Genomic DNA, 17,589 nt, shown 5'->3' with positions numbered 1-17,589 from the left:
GTACGGTAAACCATCGATTCGAATATGGGGCGCTCGACGGCTCGAGAATTCCCATCTCAACTTTCTGCCTCAGCAGCTCCATCAACTTCGGGATGTGAGCTCTCGGAACCGGGATTGGCTTGAGATTCCATGGTACATGCGGTACCGTGAATATCACCATCGGCTCCACGATCGTCGGGTCAACGCACCCGATTTCCTCCGGCGAGAATGCGAAGGCTTTCCCGTGCCTTCCGAGCATTCTCCGAAACCGGTCTTCCTCCGCCGGCAGTAGGAACCCGCCCCCACCGATTTTGAGCTCCCGGAGCGTCTCGTCGGTGAAGGTGTGTCCTATGCAGGCCGGATCTCGTAGACTAGGGTCCGATGCAACCCCTTTGATTCTCGACGCGCTGTCCTCCGGTAAGGGTGTCGCGACTGGCCTTACCTTCCGGTCCACAGTCTTGTACTTGGTGCTTACGTGGGCCGTCCGAACTGACTCGAGCCCTCGACCGAAGTCCGCGATGACTCCGTACATCTCCTCGGAACACACCGGTATCGTCCGGTCTTCGTTAAGGCCTTCTTCGACTACCTTTCCCAGCATTCCCAAGGTGTCGTCGAATGAGACCGCCTCCACGGCTCCGTTGATTTCCTCGTCAGGGCCGAGAACTCCGCACGCTCGAAGTCTCCCCTCCGCCTTTCTCTTCTCTCGGCCGCCGATGCCGACTGTCGTGCACGCTCCGCTGTCGGAGAACAAAAATTCCCTACCTATGGTACAAGGTTTCTTCGGTTTTATCGTACAGGTGTGGGGTTTTCCCGGGGTGTCCGGACTGTCGCGGCCCCACGCCTTGGCAGTCCTCTCTAAAAATCCTCTCGGTTATCGGAACCGAGGGAATCACGGTTACGTTCGTGGTTCGGCCTTACCATCAGAAACTGGACCGAATGGCGCCCGTCTTGGCTTTTGACCCTCGCGTAGGCCGAACCATTGTCCAGCACTTTGGTCTCCATCCGCGCCGCCGTAATGTACGGTTCTCCCAGAATGACCGGGTGCGAAGACGTCTCCTGCACGAAGAAGTGTTGGTCAATCTCGACGTCGCCAATCTTGACCCGCACATTCGGACAGGCCCCGTGCAGTTCCTCGGTGGCGCGCGTTGCTGCCCTTATTTTCCACCCGTGCTTGGTGTTGATCGGCCATTTGCCCTTCTTATAGAAGTCCATGGACATCAAATTGATCTCCGATCCGTGGTCCACCAAAGCTATCACCGGTTCCTGGACATCGCCGATCTTCACCGGGGTTTCCGTGGTCGCTCGGGCCCAGTGTGGTCTCGAATAGTGGCTTTCCGCCCACTCGTCTCCCAGCGCCATGTCGTCTAGGTGCGTCGTCTGCACTTCCACCGGTCTTTCCGGTTCTGTCTCCGTCGACAGCCTCTTCCGTTTCACCAAGTCCACGATGGAGTCGTGGAACTCCTTCTTGGCGATTCCCAGCACCTCTCGTAACGACAGCTCCACCTTGCTGTCGAGGATCCGTTCCTCCAGGACCTTTCGTAAGTCCGTGGTCCTTTCTATCTCCGTCCCCAGACGGTACCCGCCCTTCTGGGGTTTATCTTGCGTACCGGCCCCGCCGGCTTCGTCCCGTCGTGGCCCGGACCGGGTCTCGTATCGTTGTGAGGGCCCGGTCGTCCCGGGTCTCCCCACCCGCTTCTCTTCTACCAGAGCCTCGTAGTTCTGGCAAGCAGCTTCCACGAAGCCCGTCCTTTCCTCGACCGGGTCGTTCCACCCGGTCATCTCCCGTACCCGTTTCTCCGCACGGTCCGATTCCTCCCCTTTAAGCCTTGCACCGGCAAGGCCTTCCAGCATCGTCGGCCAGAATCCGGCTTTGCTTTCCCTTCGGGCCTCGCCGCCCCCGACTCGAATGCCGGCCGACGCCGAGTAGTGAACGGTTTCCGCGTGTCGGGCCGCCGCCTCTTCCATCAACCTTTTCATACCACCTTTTCCGTCGTTTCGGCTCAGGGCCCTTCGGGTGTCGCTGGCATGCACCCGTCCTTCCCACAGGTACACCACCCTGTTCCTCAGCGCCTCCGCGAAGTCGCCGCAGTCCTTCCGAATGTGGCCGACTTCATCGCACCACATGCACCTGTTTCCTGCCGCCGGCCGTCGGTCACGAGCCGGTTCGCCTCCTTCCCTTCGGGCCTGCGCGATTTGGAGGTCCTTTATCGCCTTCGTCAATTCCTCCAGCGCCGCTCCTCCGGTTGAGCCTCGGACTACGCCGGTCGAAGCCGAACCGGTTTCCAACCACTCCCGGGTCTCTTCCTTGCGCACCTGTGGCGCTGGTTCGAGCTTCCTTCCTGCGACCGAGCCCGACCCGGTCGCACCGTTATCCGCCCATTCTCGCCGTTTGTCGAAACGGCCACAGACCTTCCTGACAGCCGCCCAGTCGGTAGTGAGCCCGTCTTCGGTTTCCAGCAAGAAGCCCACTTGCTCCCGATCCCGCTCGTCGACCGACTTGACAAACAGCAAGACCCGGCTCGTGTCCAGAATGGTTCGGTCAAGCGCCGAAAGGCGCGCAAAGTTTTCCTCGAACTCCCGGAGGAGCGCCGACGCGTTTCTTCCCTTCCCCGGGGACTCCACCCATTCCATGAACCTTCGCTTCGAAAGCCGGAGCGCGTCGTCCAACCCGTATTTCTCTAGGAGCCGACCTTCGAACTCCTCCCAGGTACGGCTCTCCGTCCGCACCTCGAGCACCTCCGCATGGATGCTCGGCATCGCCACTCGGGGAAATCCGGCAAGACGCCTTTCTTCCGGAATGTCCCGCATCAGCATCTCTGCACCGTAGGACGCCAAATACTTCGTGGCATCCTTCCCATCGAACCGGCCGATCGTGCCGACGACCGCCTCAATAGCTCTGTCGAGGGCACCGGTGCTCTCGCGCGCGTTTACAATCCGATCCACGGCCGAAGCCATGGCCTCTGCGAGATCCGACCCCCTCATTTTCTGCTCTTCTGCCGCCTCCTTCACGTCGGGTTCACCAAGATGTCGGGGTTGCTACGCCCTTGCGTGCAGAAAGGAGGAGGGACCACGGGGGTCTTGGACCGAAGAGCAAGAGAGAGCGGAGTAAGAGAGAGACCCGATTACACAGAACCGAAGATTGCACAGGGACACGGCCCAACAAACAGAGATCACAAACAAACGCCGACGCAGATGGACGCAACAACGAAAGATATGTACTTATGAATGCAAGAAAATAACAGACCGAAGTATTACAACCCACGGTGGGGCACGGAATAGATACTAACGAAAACGAACGGGGCGGCGAACAGGTGCCGACCCCTGTATGTTGCGACGCACAGAAAGGGAAAACAGGTCGGAGGTGCTGCAGGACGCACTCGGGGCGTTCCACGGAACAGCGCAAGCCTCCTCGAAACCTGCACAGGTACGCGATGGAGCAGAAGACAGAGAAAGCAGGAGTGAGAGAGGAGCCCCGAAATCGGTTCGGCAGCACTTCGTCCTCTCCGTGCGAGATGCCTCACTTCTATTCTCCCTCTTCCTTTTATAGCCCGTCCAGAGGCCGTTTGGCATTAACTGCATACCAACCGGATCTACCCACCTAGGATCCTCGTATGTACCTACTTCGTCCTTAGGTACTTCTTGGCGCTCGTGTGTGTGTAGAGCCGTTTACCACGCCTTGTTCCTCCGATTCCTCTTGTGGGCGGTTTTCTTCACGACAACGGGTCAAGGGGCGCCAATGCCGCGACAACAAAGAAGCTGAGAAGGGTCTGAAGAGCAGACATGTTGACGGTAGGGGTCAAGGAGTGCGGAACCGAACAAGTCGAGGAGCGTTCGACCAGAGTAGTCGAGGAACGCAAGAAACACAGGGTCATTTGAAACAGGTAATATGTCGCATTATGAGAACACTACGTCGAAAAAGGGCACAAAAGCACGCAGTTTTCAAAAAGACACGACGCATGCGTAAAGCTTTTCAGAAAAGGTGGCAAAATATATTGAATTTCAACATGACTACCACTTTGAGTCATAAGTAAAATGCCTCCAAAAATACATCACCAAAATTACAAAATAATGTACAACATGTCTACCAGTTACAATTATACATATTCGTGAGTTTACATCCAAAACAAATTTACAAAGTTTCCTATCATGGAGTAAAACAATCCCCAGCTTGAACCAAACCAATATATTAAGACATGTCTAATGGACTAGAAGATCATTCTGACGTCTCATCCTCATCATCAGTGGCAATCAAAGCATTATCCTCATCCAATTCCAACCCAACATCTTTGTGGTTATGAGAATTGCTTCTGGTTATTCTCTGTATTTTATTTGACACCATGTTTGGGATTTTCTCCTTTATTATCTTGATAGTTGCTTGTCTTAGTTGCTTGTCTGAGAAGTCATATACTAGTATGTCAACACGGTCTAGTGCGAGAGTTGCCATGCTCGGTATATTCTTTCTTCTTCTCTTTCTGCTTGAACATCCGACATCCTTAACCATCTCTAAAGAATACTTTCCTGTAAATGCATCAGTTGAATTTGTCTGATACCAATGGACTACTATTGACTTTGTCTGACTACTTTCTTCATCCCTTACTAATTCAATAATTTTTGCAATCCAAAATGGATGGCCCAAGGTATCGTCCCCTGCTAATGTTGCAACCAACATTCCCACTTGTAGTTCTTGCAAATTACCTTGCCATCTTGCCTCAACAGTACGTGACTTTCTTGGTCCCACATAAATATCTCTTTGTAGTGGCCGAACTAAATCATGAAGCTCCATATTATTCGATTGTTGGTGATGAGTCTGCGATATCGTTGATGTCATCCCAATGTTCCATGTGAATGGGATACGGATTGGCCATAAACCAGCGATGTAATTATCTAAAATGGTGCGTTGATGGGTGAAGAAAATCTCCCACCATTCAACATCCTCATCACCGGCATACTTCTTAGTCCGATCAATATTATTTTGTTTCTCTGCTAGACATCTCAACCAATATGCCCTTTGTTCATCAATAGTACTATTTGGTGCTACATTTTTACGATCATCATATGGCATTTGTTGTGCACCATGTAGAGGTTCATCTGGGATATGAAGAAGGAGCCTACAACCTTCTTGGGGCTCCCATTGTGCACTAGATGAGTATTGTTTCGCAAACAACACCGTCATCTTCAGGTGGGCCGATCTTTGTTTTATGAGGAAGACATGGTTGAAACTTATATTATTAAGAGGTGCAAGCACCCTACCTTTAGTCCCGTCACTATCCATGCAGAAACGTTTAAGGTCGTATACTTCTTCCAAGTGTTGTACTTCAGGCTTTGGTGTATATGCTTCACTAATCAATTTGGATAGCGTGGGAAGTGTGAAAGCATTACAGCGAGCAAGTTTCTTTGAGAACCTACTGAACATTTGATCTATGTGATCATGGGTATGACCAACCAACAAGAAGTTAACCTTTATCTTTTTAAATATGCCCCTCTCTACTAGCATGCTTAGATAGCCGAAGACAGTTGAGTTCTTATTCTCTATTGCTGTGTTGTCTAGTTGCACATATAGAACTGGCGGGAGTATACCTGACCATGATTGCAATACCCTGTGCATGACAGTGACAGTAAGATTAGGGTCGTTGTGGATATTGGGATAAGTTAAGAACAGTTGCGGTCTTATAGTTTGACAGTATGTCAAACAACCCACTAGATGCATTTGCACGAGACACTCATCTCCAATATCCTTGGGGAGTCTTTGAAAATGCGGCAAACAAGTTTTCTTTTGATCCATGCCGTCAATGATCATGCACATATACTTTTCGGGAGATTGAAACGCTTTTTGTCGGTGATGCATAGCCTTAGTACGTTCCAATGCCTGACTTTCACGATGTTCTTTTAACAGGTTCTTGTAATTCTTGATCTCTACATCTGATTTTCCACCCTTGGCCATACTTTTTAAACTCGCACATATTGAGCAGACTCCCATTCGCTCCTTTCGTGGGATAACCACGTTATTAAATTGTAACCTCCATAGTCGATTAAAATTCTTGTACTATATGTAAGGCTCAACATCGGAAGACATGTCGTCCTTATACGATTGGTAAACTTCCCTTCGAGTAAAGTTATCTGACAAATGAAGTCTTCCTGTCGTTGGCATAACTTCGCACTGTTTTGAAAAATATACCTCCATCCACCTAATTGCCTGTTGCCCAATTTGACCCTTACATCCAGAACCATTTTGATCGAACTGTACCCAGGAGCCCTTCAGAAGTCGCTCTTGAACTCGTTGCAGCCGCATATTTCCAATGCTATGAGTGATTTTAAAAGCTGCTCGACAACACTTGGTATTTAGTCCAAGGAAATATTCAACTTGCGTTGAATTAGGCCCTGCTTTGTGATCCAATTTAAGTTGCATATGCGAAAGAAGAAATGTATCTTGCTCTTCCCCATTAAGCGACAAGTATTTTTGTCGTGTTTCACGTAACCTTGACTTTCCATAAGTTGATAGACAGAGATTCGCACAACACGATTTGTTCAAGTCGCATAGAAGTTGACGATCAGAACATAAGAAATTAAATCTCTTTTCACTAACTTGTCGAGGAACTCTTTTAAATGCTAGAGGTTTAGTAATGCTATTGTTATCTATCGACGAAGAATCGTCCGCTTGTAAGCTTGCATGAAGAGGGCCATCAACAGGATCAATTGAAAACAGAGAATTCGAAGTACTAGGAGCCACACTTTTCTGTTTAAGCCGCGAATGTTTTTTGTGGTCGTACTCTTCTATTGAGAAATACGAGTTGTCTGACAATGAGAATGGGGCAATAGAAAAAAGAGATGTTCTACTTGTAGAAGAAGACATTTGAGGGAGTCTAACTGTATTCTAAAACCTTCTTTTGAGAAAATTAAGGAATGCTAAAGTCTAACTATATAACTACCCGAACACTTAGATTAACTATATTATTTTCCGAAATTTTCCTAAAAAACAAATAATTAAAAATTATTTTTTATTTTAAAAAGAATGCTAAAGTCTTCTATATAAGGAGGTTAGAAATTTCATTTTCATTATCACGTGAAAGAATCCATCGAGCTCAGAGCACAGGCCAATTTTCGAGCACTCAGAAGCACATCGTCGACAGCACTACCTCCGGCACGAACCATGAACAAGGGAAAGAAAATCGTCAGGTTAGTAATATTCATTACATTTTTTAAGATTCCTAAAGATTCCTTAAAGATTCCTTTCCTCAACACATAGAAATTTTATTTTATTTTGTACAACGAACTTGGAAAGCAATTCTGAAAGGCAGGACCTTCAACCAAAATCCGTGCCTTTCAACCAAAATCCGATGCACTGCAGCGGATTTTGGTTATAAAAAATGTTGTTTTTGCGATAAAAAACTATCACATGGGACCATAAAATTGACGTAATTTAAATGATAATTTGCGTGATTTAGATAAAATTGTACGTTGTTTCTATGTTTTCACCAACGTTTTTAATTTCAGTGAACCCAGACAAAAAGTTCCTTCATTTAGATTGAAGATTCGATCTCCGACAAAACGAGATTCTGGCTCCTTCATCAAGGACACGAGTAAAAAGATTTTATTTGACTCAACGGGGGGAGGATCCAAGTCATCTGTGGCTACTACCAAAATCAACAAAGGTAGTACGCAAGAGGAGAAAATGGTTGAGGTGAAATATAAGGATTACCCCGAACTTGAATGGTGTCTCTCTTATGTCGAGGAGGATGGGGTGTTGTTATTGATAACGGCAAAATCGGACGGGGAAGGGAAACTTCAGCTTGGAAAAACATTTAATTACGGGCATGTAACCAAGCTAGAGTACGAAGACATTGACTCTACAAGTATTTTAATCGACGTCTCGAACTCAGTTGGCAACAGGCGATTGCGACTTGATGAGGGAAACCTAGTACCCGAATCTTGCAATCCCAAGGCTTTGCGTAAAGACCTGCAAACGAAAAATAACTTGTTGGTAGCTCTTCGGCCGTACGTTAGCTCTTGGTAGCTCTTCGACCTGAAACAAAAGATCAAAAAAGGGAAGAATTGATCCACAAGTTGAGATGAAATCAAAGACCAAGGGAAAAAGCGACTTGGTAATCGAGGAGTTAGCAGAGGACATGAAACTTTTACCTTGGAGATCATTACAAGGTATCAAAGATGATAGATTGTTAATATCCGTGCTATCTCGAGTGGTCGCCAAGGAATTTAGTTTGGACGAGATGGTAACAGACTTGCAAAAGTAAGTGTTTATAGTATACCTTTTCATGAAAGTCTTCAATTATTTTGAATATCTTATTTCTAATTTCATATTGACTGTGCAGTCACAAGGTATACATGAAGATTCAGGAGTTGATGATGCAAAAACTGAGTTTACCGACATGGGAAGAAGTTGAACAAGCCTGCCCGATAACTTCTTCCTACAAGGCATTGGAGGAATATTTTATTGTATTTAGAGAATGGGTATGTGTCTTTTGAATGTTGATATGTTAGAAAGTAATGTTCCCTGCTAACAACAATGACACTTGCAGAAACCATCAAAATCGAAAAAGAACAACGACAATAATGACAGTATTCCAGCGGCCTTCATGACACACTTAGAACGTGTGAAATATGAGAAGAGAATGACCAAAGGGAAGGAAATGGAACTGCCCGAGGATTCGGAGACTGTAAAGAGTTTTTTGCATAGGTCCGATCCTTTCAAACAGCTTCATTATAGTGTTTTCAATGGCGAAGTATCCCAGATGCTCAAACTGTTACCGAGAAGGCACTACACTTTGCTGATAGCTGACATACCATATGGTTTCCGTATTGCGGGATCAACATATGATGATGTGCCTTTCAAGTACCCTCAGATCGAGAAAATGGTAAAGGATTTCGCAGAACTGACATTGGCCCCCTTGTGGAGGATAGTCATATTTCATAGCATGGGGCAATCACTGTCAGTCACAACAGCTTTGAAGTCCCGTTGTCATGCCACTGAACACATGCATTGGTGCGTTATAGTTCGCTTTTACTCATTACAGTACTTCTTATTATATGTACACATTTACACCTCTAATACTTGATTTTCTTTCTCTATAGGATCAAAACAAATATTACACGTAGCCCTGGCGATCGAATGGTTAGTGCGGTCGAACATTTTTGTGTGGGCTACTATGATTCAATTACAAAGAAGAAGGCTAGAGCACATGTCAATGAGCGTAACGTGGTTAACTACATCATGTGCCCAGCTGTAACCAAAAAATTAAGACATGTGTCAGGGGATAAAAGTATGGTGAACCCTTATCAAAAACCTCAAAGATTGATCAACCGCCTCATAGAGCTCTTCTCGAATCCAGATGATTGGGTCCTAGACTTGTTCTCTGGCACAGGTATAATATATATATTTAATTTCAATCTTGTCGATCAAGTTTAAGACGTTACTTCTTATATATACTTGTTTGTGTTCATGCGACCATTAGGTACAACGACAGCTTGTGCATTGAAGATGTTTAGAAACTGTGTTGCATTGGAGAAGGACCCTGCTCAAGTTAACTTCATCAAAATGTGGATCACAGGAATATGGGACTGTCCAGATCAGGATCAAGAAGTCGGAGCAAAACACATCAACGAGACAGAGATGTTCCAAATGACTTCACGAGAACCAATGGAACCAATTGATGAAGAAGCAAGGGAGCTAGTGGACCTAGAATATGTAGCACAGTTTGACCATACATCAGATTCGGGAGAGCTTGGAGATGACACGAATGAAAACAGTCTAGAACAATCAGCGCCAGAGGAGCCTGCTCTGCCTGATTTGCTTATAGATTGATGTAGATGGCGTAATGTAAAAATTGAGGATTTTGAGGCATAATGTTCACCATCACTTCATATTATATTTGTATATGAGAACATCTGTAATTGTTTATCGTTTAATTAAATTCACCTGTTCATAATTTCCCTTTTTAATCATTATTGGAACCGTAGTTTGTATTTACATATAATCGGTCACCATGCTCTTCTTCAATTTGAGATATTAACATGATATTGTAATTTCTCATTTCCGTTAGCATGATTGTATATGAAAAGGTGAATGTTTTTTATAATAAGAGGTTTTTAGTTACCTACGGTTCAAGTCTACTGGTTCCACATAGTATAAATGAATGTCGTACGTAATTGTTACTCTTACCAATTACATTGTCATGAACTATATGACATTATACAATGAAACTATCGATATACCCGTCCAACAAGTGGGGTACTACTTTATTCCTAAACCCAAAACCACATATTTATAATTACGGTTTATGTAGTTTTACTCTACAATTTGAATATGGATACCAATTTTAGAACTTTATATTGAACCAAGTCTTCAATTGTGCCCCATGATATGCAAATTGACACGAATGTGGACACATATACAATTTAGTAATTGCTAGGTTTTTTTTGTTCTATATTTAACCATCAAGTCGCAAAAGGGGTACGCATGCATCGTATATTTTCGATATCAGGCTAAAATAGGGTACTTTTCTACATCTGGCCAACTATGCCAAAAGAGAATACGACATATTACCTGTTTCAAATGACCCGGTGTTAAGACCGGACTGAACGACGAGCGCGAGCAAAGCATGATGACGCCAGGAAGAGCCTGAAGCAAGAACTAGCGGATGCTGACACAAGGAACCGACCTCAAGTTGAGCTTGATGGGGAGTGTTGAGCGAGCAAGCTCAACATGGGGCCGGATCGGCTAAAGAAGCCAAGAGCCGGATCAATGGGGAGCCAATAGGCTGATAGGACCAATATTCCTCATAGGAATAATTTTGGGATTCAGTGTCAGTAATGAGCACTCAAGAACTTATCAGTACTTGGCCGCCCATAGTGAGGAATCATATTTAAAGTGCTCACTGAGCTACAGAGTATTGATTTTTTGAATCAAGTATTTTGTTGTCTCCTCTCTCTCTCTCTCTCTCTCTCTCTCTCTCTCTCTCATACTGTGCATCTACATTCTCTATGTTTACATAACTGTTGTTTTTCTGAATAACCAATTGTGCTTTTTGTGTGTCGCATAAGCTTCCGCACATATTCTTTTACAATCTTATCAACCCGGTTGCAGTTGTAGCTGATGCTATTGTCGTTGCCACTAGTGTTGCAGCTATTGTTGTTGCCGACACACTTTGAGCAACATTGTTGTTGTCACCACGTTTGCTATCTACACTTCACACTTTATGAAAAACATTACGACCCTATCCACAAACACTTAGGCCTTTTCTATTTCCCCAAATACCCCTCCAACCGACCAACACATTAAAACAAACATGTGTGTATTCACACACACATAAAAACATTGACCTGAACACTTGCAAAACACACATTAATATTTAGAACTCACATATACCCCCTTGCACAATAATATTCATCAAACCAACACATTGTTTTACACATAAAACACACAAGAACTATAAACACTTAAGAGCCAGACACTTTCACGCACTTGCCTAAATGCATCCCTTCAAAATTAAACATCAAAGCACACTTTCACACACAAAACAAATACTTCTTGCACACACGTCCTCACACACAAACAAGTATACAAAAAGAGTTAAAAGAAATTTCAAGGCCCAAAGGAGAGTGCTCAAGTCCATCCTATCCTCTTTCATCCAAGTTTGTGGTGGTTCTACTCACATTTCACATGCATGTGTGCATTCTCGTGACAATGTGAAAGAGGTTTAGCTTGCCATAATAGTGCATGAATCCAATTCATATACAATGAAGTGTTGGTGATTGATTGTGCCCCCAAATTCTCAAGTCCTCTTATTTTCCTTCCAATTGGTCCATGAATATGCATATTATAGTGCTCAGTGCTTGATGTTCTAGCTATACTCGATGTTCCTTCCTATTATGTGTTCTACATCGAAAACGAGGTGCACACAAAGGGGGTTTACCCTTTACTCCTCATAGTTTCAAGGAAGCTGAAAACTCCTTACCCCTCTTTAAATCCCACTTTCTCCTCCGTTCTTGAGGAAAATAACTGCACAAGTTTAGCATCCTTCTAGCTCATTATGATGCCTACAACATCCTCCTTATTAACCCCTTTGCTCCTCCCCAAGGTTGACAAAGTTTGCCTCAAGAGCTTACAAAAAGCTCACCCACAACTTCAAGCATCGATCTCATATCCCCAACAACTGTGGTAAACGATGTCTTAACCAGGTTACACATATACATTGTTTTCTTATGGCACACTCTCATTAATGACCTTAAAATAAGTTTAATAAGAGAATTGAGTTCTTTATTTTCGGACTACCAACATTGCTCACCAAGCATGTTCTATTACTACAAAATAACAAATCTAGGGCAACAAATTATGCATATTGTCATATGCTCACAAGATTAAAGATTCTCACTCTCTTCATTCATATGCATCAAAGCACTCATTTATTCCCATTCGCTTGTGAGATGTAATAAAGTACTTATAGGCTGCAGATTCTCTTGATCATATTACAAGCAACAAGGTACTCCTTTTAGATTCCCGGACTTCTCTTATCAAAATTTTTAAAGAGGAGATGGTGCAGTGCTTGTGCATTTGCAACCTTGAGATAGCAGCTTTAACTATTGAGCAATGCATGTGATATAGATTTCATTACAGGAAATCTTTTATAATACTTTGGTTTGAGATCATGCATACTAACCATATTGGGTTGAAAATAATTGACATTGGGAAACACAACATTAAAACACATGTCATGTGGTACTACTCTTCAGAGAACGGCAGGCAGAGCAAGAGGGAGCAAATGCAAGGAGTTTGTGGGATTACAAAGAGAAAAGATAAAGAAGAAAAAAATTACATAGAAGAGTTGGATGTCAGTTTTAATGGCATTGGTTTCTGAAAATTAACGTTTAGTCTCAATGTTTCAGCGAATTTGGAATAGTTGGTCCAAATCCAATCCTGAAACAAAAACACACCCTTTCATTCAGAAATTTCATAGCATCATTACCATGTGTGAGAGCCTAGGATTCCTTCAGATAACACTACAGGATAATAGAATTACCTCAAATATCTCTTGTCATTTTCTCATAGAACAAGTGAATGAATGCTGCCCAAAACCATGGTCATGACAAAGCATACGATACAAGAGAAACCACCAAATCGATGGTTACCTAGTTTTAAAAAAGAAGAAGCTTTCTTCAACATATGATAAGATATAGTTGGTGTAAGCTCTTAATATATGATAAGGATTGGTTATGTTTATGCCGCTAAAACATATGGTAATGTGATGTCTTTGGCCTCAACATATGATAAGGTATGATTATATGTATGCTCTTAAGATATGATAAGGTATGGGCATGTTATGCTCATCACATCTGCGCAAAGAAAGGAAGGAACAACATACCATTGCTCAAGAAAGAAGATGAATTTTCATAATGAACTGATGATACAGTTTGCGCGATAGTTGCCGATGCTCCCAAATAGGATCTAGTCAATTCTTTGATCTCAACTAGATTCTGAGTACTGGAATATGCTCACCACGATTCAGGGAAAGAGGAAACAAAAACAAATCATCATCAAAGGATAATTTAAAACTGAGCATTAGAAATAAAAAAGGATAACGAATAAAAACATATTTTGAAAATATTCAATATACCACTAGGGCATAAGTTCTTAGGGTAAAATTTCCAAACTACCAGGGTTTGCTGGATTTACCTTGAAATGCCCCCAGTGCAGCCCAAAAGAGATAAAAAAGGGAAGAATTGAGCATATAAAATTTAAAATTATCATATATAATTCAGAAAATGGGGAATGATGAATTAACTATACAATTTTTCATATAGCACTCAAATCATTGCTTGAGATAAGGTTGACCAAGGGCATTTGGAAAAATCAAAGAAAAACCCACAGATGTAATTCAGAATTTTCCACATGTCCACATAGAAACCGAGACCTTTGTAAAATATTAAAGCTAACCATGCATTACATGAAAATTACTATATGGTTAAGTGATGAAAGGGGAAAACTACATAAAATTTGAGTTACATATTTCACCTTGCTGAGAAGACATGATCCTCTGAGTTATTCCCACTATAAACAGCATCGACCCAAGTTGCATTAAGAAGTGTTTTCACAATAGCACTTCTTTTCTTATTTGTCTGGGAGTTGAATGTCATTATCACGTTTGAAGGCACAGAACCAAATCTAAAATTTGATATGCACACAATTGAAGGAAATCAAAATAGTTTCGAACAAGAGGAGAACAACAACAAAAAAAGTTTTGAATTTTTCTTACGAGCAACTGCCTATGTTATCATTGATAGGCTTGCATCCCCCATTTGGGCAAAGATACCTAAATGCCATAGAAGCAAAAATAACAGTTAGCTATAATAAATGGATATAACCTATTAGGAACGGTTCAAGTGGTTTAAACTTAAACGAAGTTAGTTAACGAGTAACTTAAACATTAATGCTTAATAATCAAGGTTGAGTATCTATAACCATGAATGAAAATCACATTTAAGCAAGATATGATTTAATAACCAAAGAATGAGAATGTCCATTAAACGAAAGAGGATGATTGATTGTGTGTTTTAAGCACTTACATGAAATCGGCAACGGACTTTGTCGACCAGTTTTGAGCATTCATACCATCATTTGAAAGCCGTAAAGCAGTGTCAGATCTCAAGAAAGCAATATCTCCGATTTCTTCCATAAGGCATCGGTATGCACCCGAATAACCTCGATAGATACTGCTCAAAGAATTGTCACAAGAGCCATTGTTTCCACACGACGTACATAGACCAGTGCCATCAAATTCCGACGGAGCACACGTCTCCGAGAAGAAACTTCTCACAATAGATTCATCTCCATGCATATTATCATCCGACGACATTGACACTGGCTCTGGTATCTGCAACCCACTCTCAACAATAAATTGAATAGGATAATTCCATCCTGCTCCTGTTCGGTAGCCAGGATGGCATGACCTTTTTCCCCGGAAATCTTCTAAATTCAATCTCGGGTTCCTTTCACATACTTCCTTGGACACAACTGCAACTGCATGATACGACTTTTTATGGTAACAGTACTCCTCAGCCATGATGGCCTTGATTGAGTAGTTCATCAGTGCAATATATGCAAGACCCGCATCGAGTGTGACGACATCCGCTTCCTTGGCACTTACTGCCTCGAGGCAATCCATCGCACTCTCCATTCTGACACTAGAAAAAGACAACAATGAAGAATATCCATCAAATCCCATTGCATTTTATTAGGCCATGATGTTCATTGCGTGGAAAGTAAACAAAAATATCAATGCATCTTCGTGCATGCTTTACTACAACCTCCATATACCCTCCTCATGCATCATGTGAGAAAACTCTTATGCACACCATAATAAGCTTCTCATCCACCTCCAGAGACAATTCTTACGGATTCCCAAATCAGATTCTAACTTATAAACTTCTTGTGCATTTCCATATACAATTCATCCTATGCACTTCCTTGTATAGTTCTAACTTATACACTTATTTACCATGTGCATCCATACACTTCTTACGCATCTCCATATAAAATTCTAAACTTACACATACCATGTCCATATATACACTTGATCTTCTACATCTCCACATATAAATCTAAACTTATACACTTCTTACTATGTAGAAATATATATGCTTGATCTTAAGCATTGCTATACTTGTACACGTACTTAATTTGTTCATATATAAACTTGATCCTGCCGTCCATAGAAATCGCAACTTTAACACTTACTTACTTACCATGACCATCGATAAGTTCCTGTCTCTAGAAGACTGATATAATACTCGCAATCTGAAAATTCGTCTCTGATCGCACACCATCTGACAGTGGAAGCAGTATCTACTTCTTCATGAGGTTCATCTTCGTTCTCTTCTTCATACTCTTCTTCAGGAGAAGGAGATGGAGAACTATTATATGAAAGATGCTCTGGTGAAGGAGAAGATTCGGGAGCTAAATCATTTTGCGAAGGAGGACTACTATATGAATAGTAATCTGGTGAAGGAGAAGATTCAGGAGCTGAAAGATTTTAACACATAAAACAAGAACAAAACAAAAAAAGAAAAGAGAATTTAGAAAACCTCAAGATATGTAGATCTGTACACAATGACAAAAAAAAAAACTAAGAAAGAATGGCATACATGGAATTTGCAGAAAAGAAGCTAAGTAAAATATAATGCATTACAATCTGTAAAAATAAAAAATAAAAAAAGAAGGAAAAATGTGTGGAATGCAAATTACTATAGATTCGCAGAATCAGAAGCTAAGTAGAATATAATACATTAAAATCTGTGAGAAAATAAATAAATAAAAACAAAGAAAAGAAGGAAAAATGGGTGGAATGCAATTAAGATAGATTTGCAGAAGCAGAAGCTAAGTAGAACATAATGCATTAAAATCTGTGGGGAAAAAAAGAGTAAAAAACAAAGAAAAGAGGGGAAAATGGGTGGAATGCAATTAAGATAGATTTGCAGAAGCAGAAGCTAAGTAGAACATAATGCATTAACATCTGTGGGAAAAAAAGAGTAAAAAACAAAGAAAAGAAGGGAAAATGGGTGGAATGCAATTAAGATAGATCTGTGGGGGGGAGTAGGGTTTAAGGGAGTTTGTTGAATATTTACCTGCGGGTGGGGCTGAAGAAGAAGAAGAAGAAGAAGAAGAAGAAGGGAATAGTGAAATAGTGGTGAAGAAGAAGAAGAAGAGGAAGAAGAGATGAGGCAGATGCATGTTAAACTTGACTTGGCATGACATGACTGGCAGGCAGGCAGGCAGGCAGGCAGGCAGACAGAGAGTATGTATGTATGTATGAGGAGCAGGGGCTGGAGCAGGAGCAGGAGCAGGAGGAACAGTATGAACAAAATAATCAATCAAAACCCAACAAAATAACACAAACACAAAACAGCATGTGATGGGATGGGATGGGATGATTGGTTAATGGAGGGTGAGTGAGAAGAGAGTTCTTGTGTTTGTGCTTTCACACACACACACACACACATTTGGTCTCTCCTAAGATTCCCCCGCCCGCAAGATCCCCACCCATCTCTCGCGAGAGATTCCATCCCCCCCCCCCCCCCTCCTGCATGGGGGGTGGTGGTGACAGTTATTTGTCTTAGCCAATCAGTCGGACAGTTGTTGTCTCCATCCTTATATAGAGAGCCCCTCGACCTCCTTTATCTGATTGTTCATCCTGCATGCATGCCCCTCAATCTGCATCAAGACCCCGATGAGGACCTTGAAAGAGGCTCCCACTAGCTATACTGCGAAACGAGATGTTGGGGCACAAGTGATTAGAGCGAGAGGAGTGGACTTTTTGCATACTTTGCCCTAAACAAGTTAGGGAGTATGAGTATCACACTTTTGATGCAATGCTTTGTGTTCGATTTCAGCTGAGCATGTTTTCCACACATCTTTGACCAAACCCAATCATTCCACAAATCTCTCTCAATGTCTCACTCTACACTCCGATTGTGATATTCATTAGTAAAGTTCTTAAACATTGAGTGTCGCAAATCATATATTTTATACGCCATTTTGAAAGTGTTATATTTTATACATCATATTTGAACGCCAAATATGATAATAAGATCTATCTATCCAAG

The 17,589-nt window shown here is 42.7% G+C and overlaps 1 protein-coding gene across 3 annotated transcripts; it reads right to left on the bottom strand.

Moving 5' to 3' along the window:
• Positions 1-12,573: 12,573 nt before the first annotated feature.
• LOC147861821 (uncharacterized) lies at positions 12,574-16,798 on the bottom strand. Of its 3 annotated transcripts, none has more exons than XM_087322940.1 (8): positions 16,612-16,798; positions 15,733-16,009; positions 14,554-15,171; positions 14,244-14,300; positions 14,003-14,152; positions 13,353-13,471; positions 13,011-13,119; positions 12,574-12,925 (listed from the first exon to the last, which is right to left on the bottom strand). In XM_087322940.1, the coding sequence occupies exons 1-7, from the start codon at positions 16,739-16,741 to the stop codon at positions 13,034-13,036; spliced, it is 1,437 nt and encodes a 478-aa protein (XP_087179066.1). In that variant the 5' UTR covers positions 16,742-16,798; the 3' UTR covers positions 12,574-12,925; positions 13,011-13,033. The 3 variants fall into 3 exon arrangements, with proteins under 3 accessions (XP_087179066.1, XP_087179065.1, XP_087179064.1); XM_087322939.1 differs by having other exon boundaries at positions 12,574-12,907; XM_087322938.1 differs by having other exon boundaries at positions 12,574-12,903; positions 13,012-13,119.
• Between the last annotated feature and the right edge of the window lie 791 nt (positions 16,799-17,589).

Source organism: Azolla caroliniana, unplaced genomic scaffold (assembly GCF_043228905.1).
Source record: "Azolla caroliniana isolate FFs.n. ecotype wild unplaced genomic scaffold, voAzoCaro1.0.p SCAF_7, whole genome shotgun sequence".
Classification (NCBI taxonomy): domain Eukaryota; kingdom Viridiplantae; phylum Streptophyta; class Polypodiopsida; order Salviniales; family Salviniaceae; genus Azolla; species Azolla caroliniana.
This window is presented reverse-complemented; position numbering and strand designations above follow the sequence as displayed.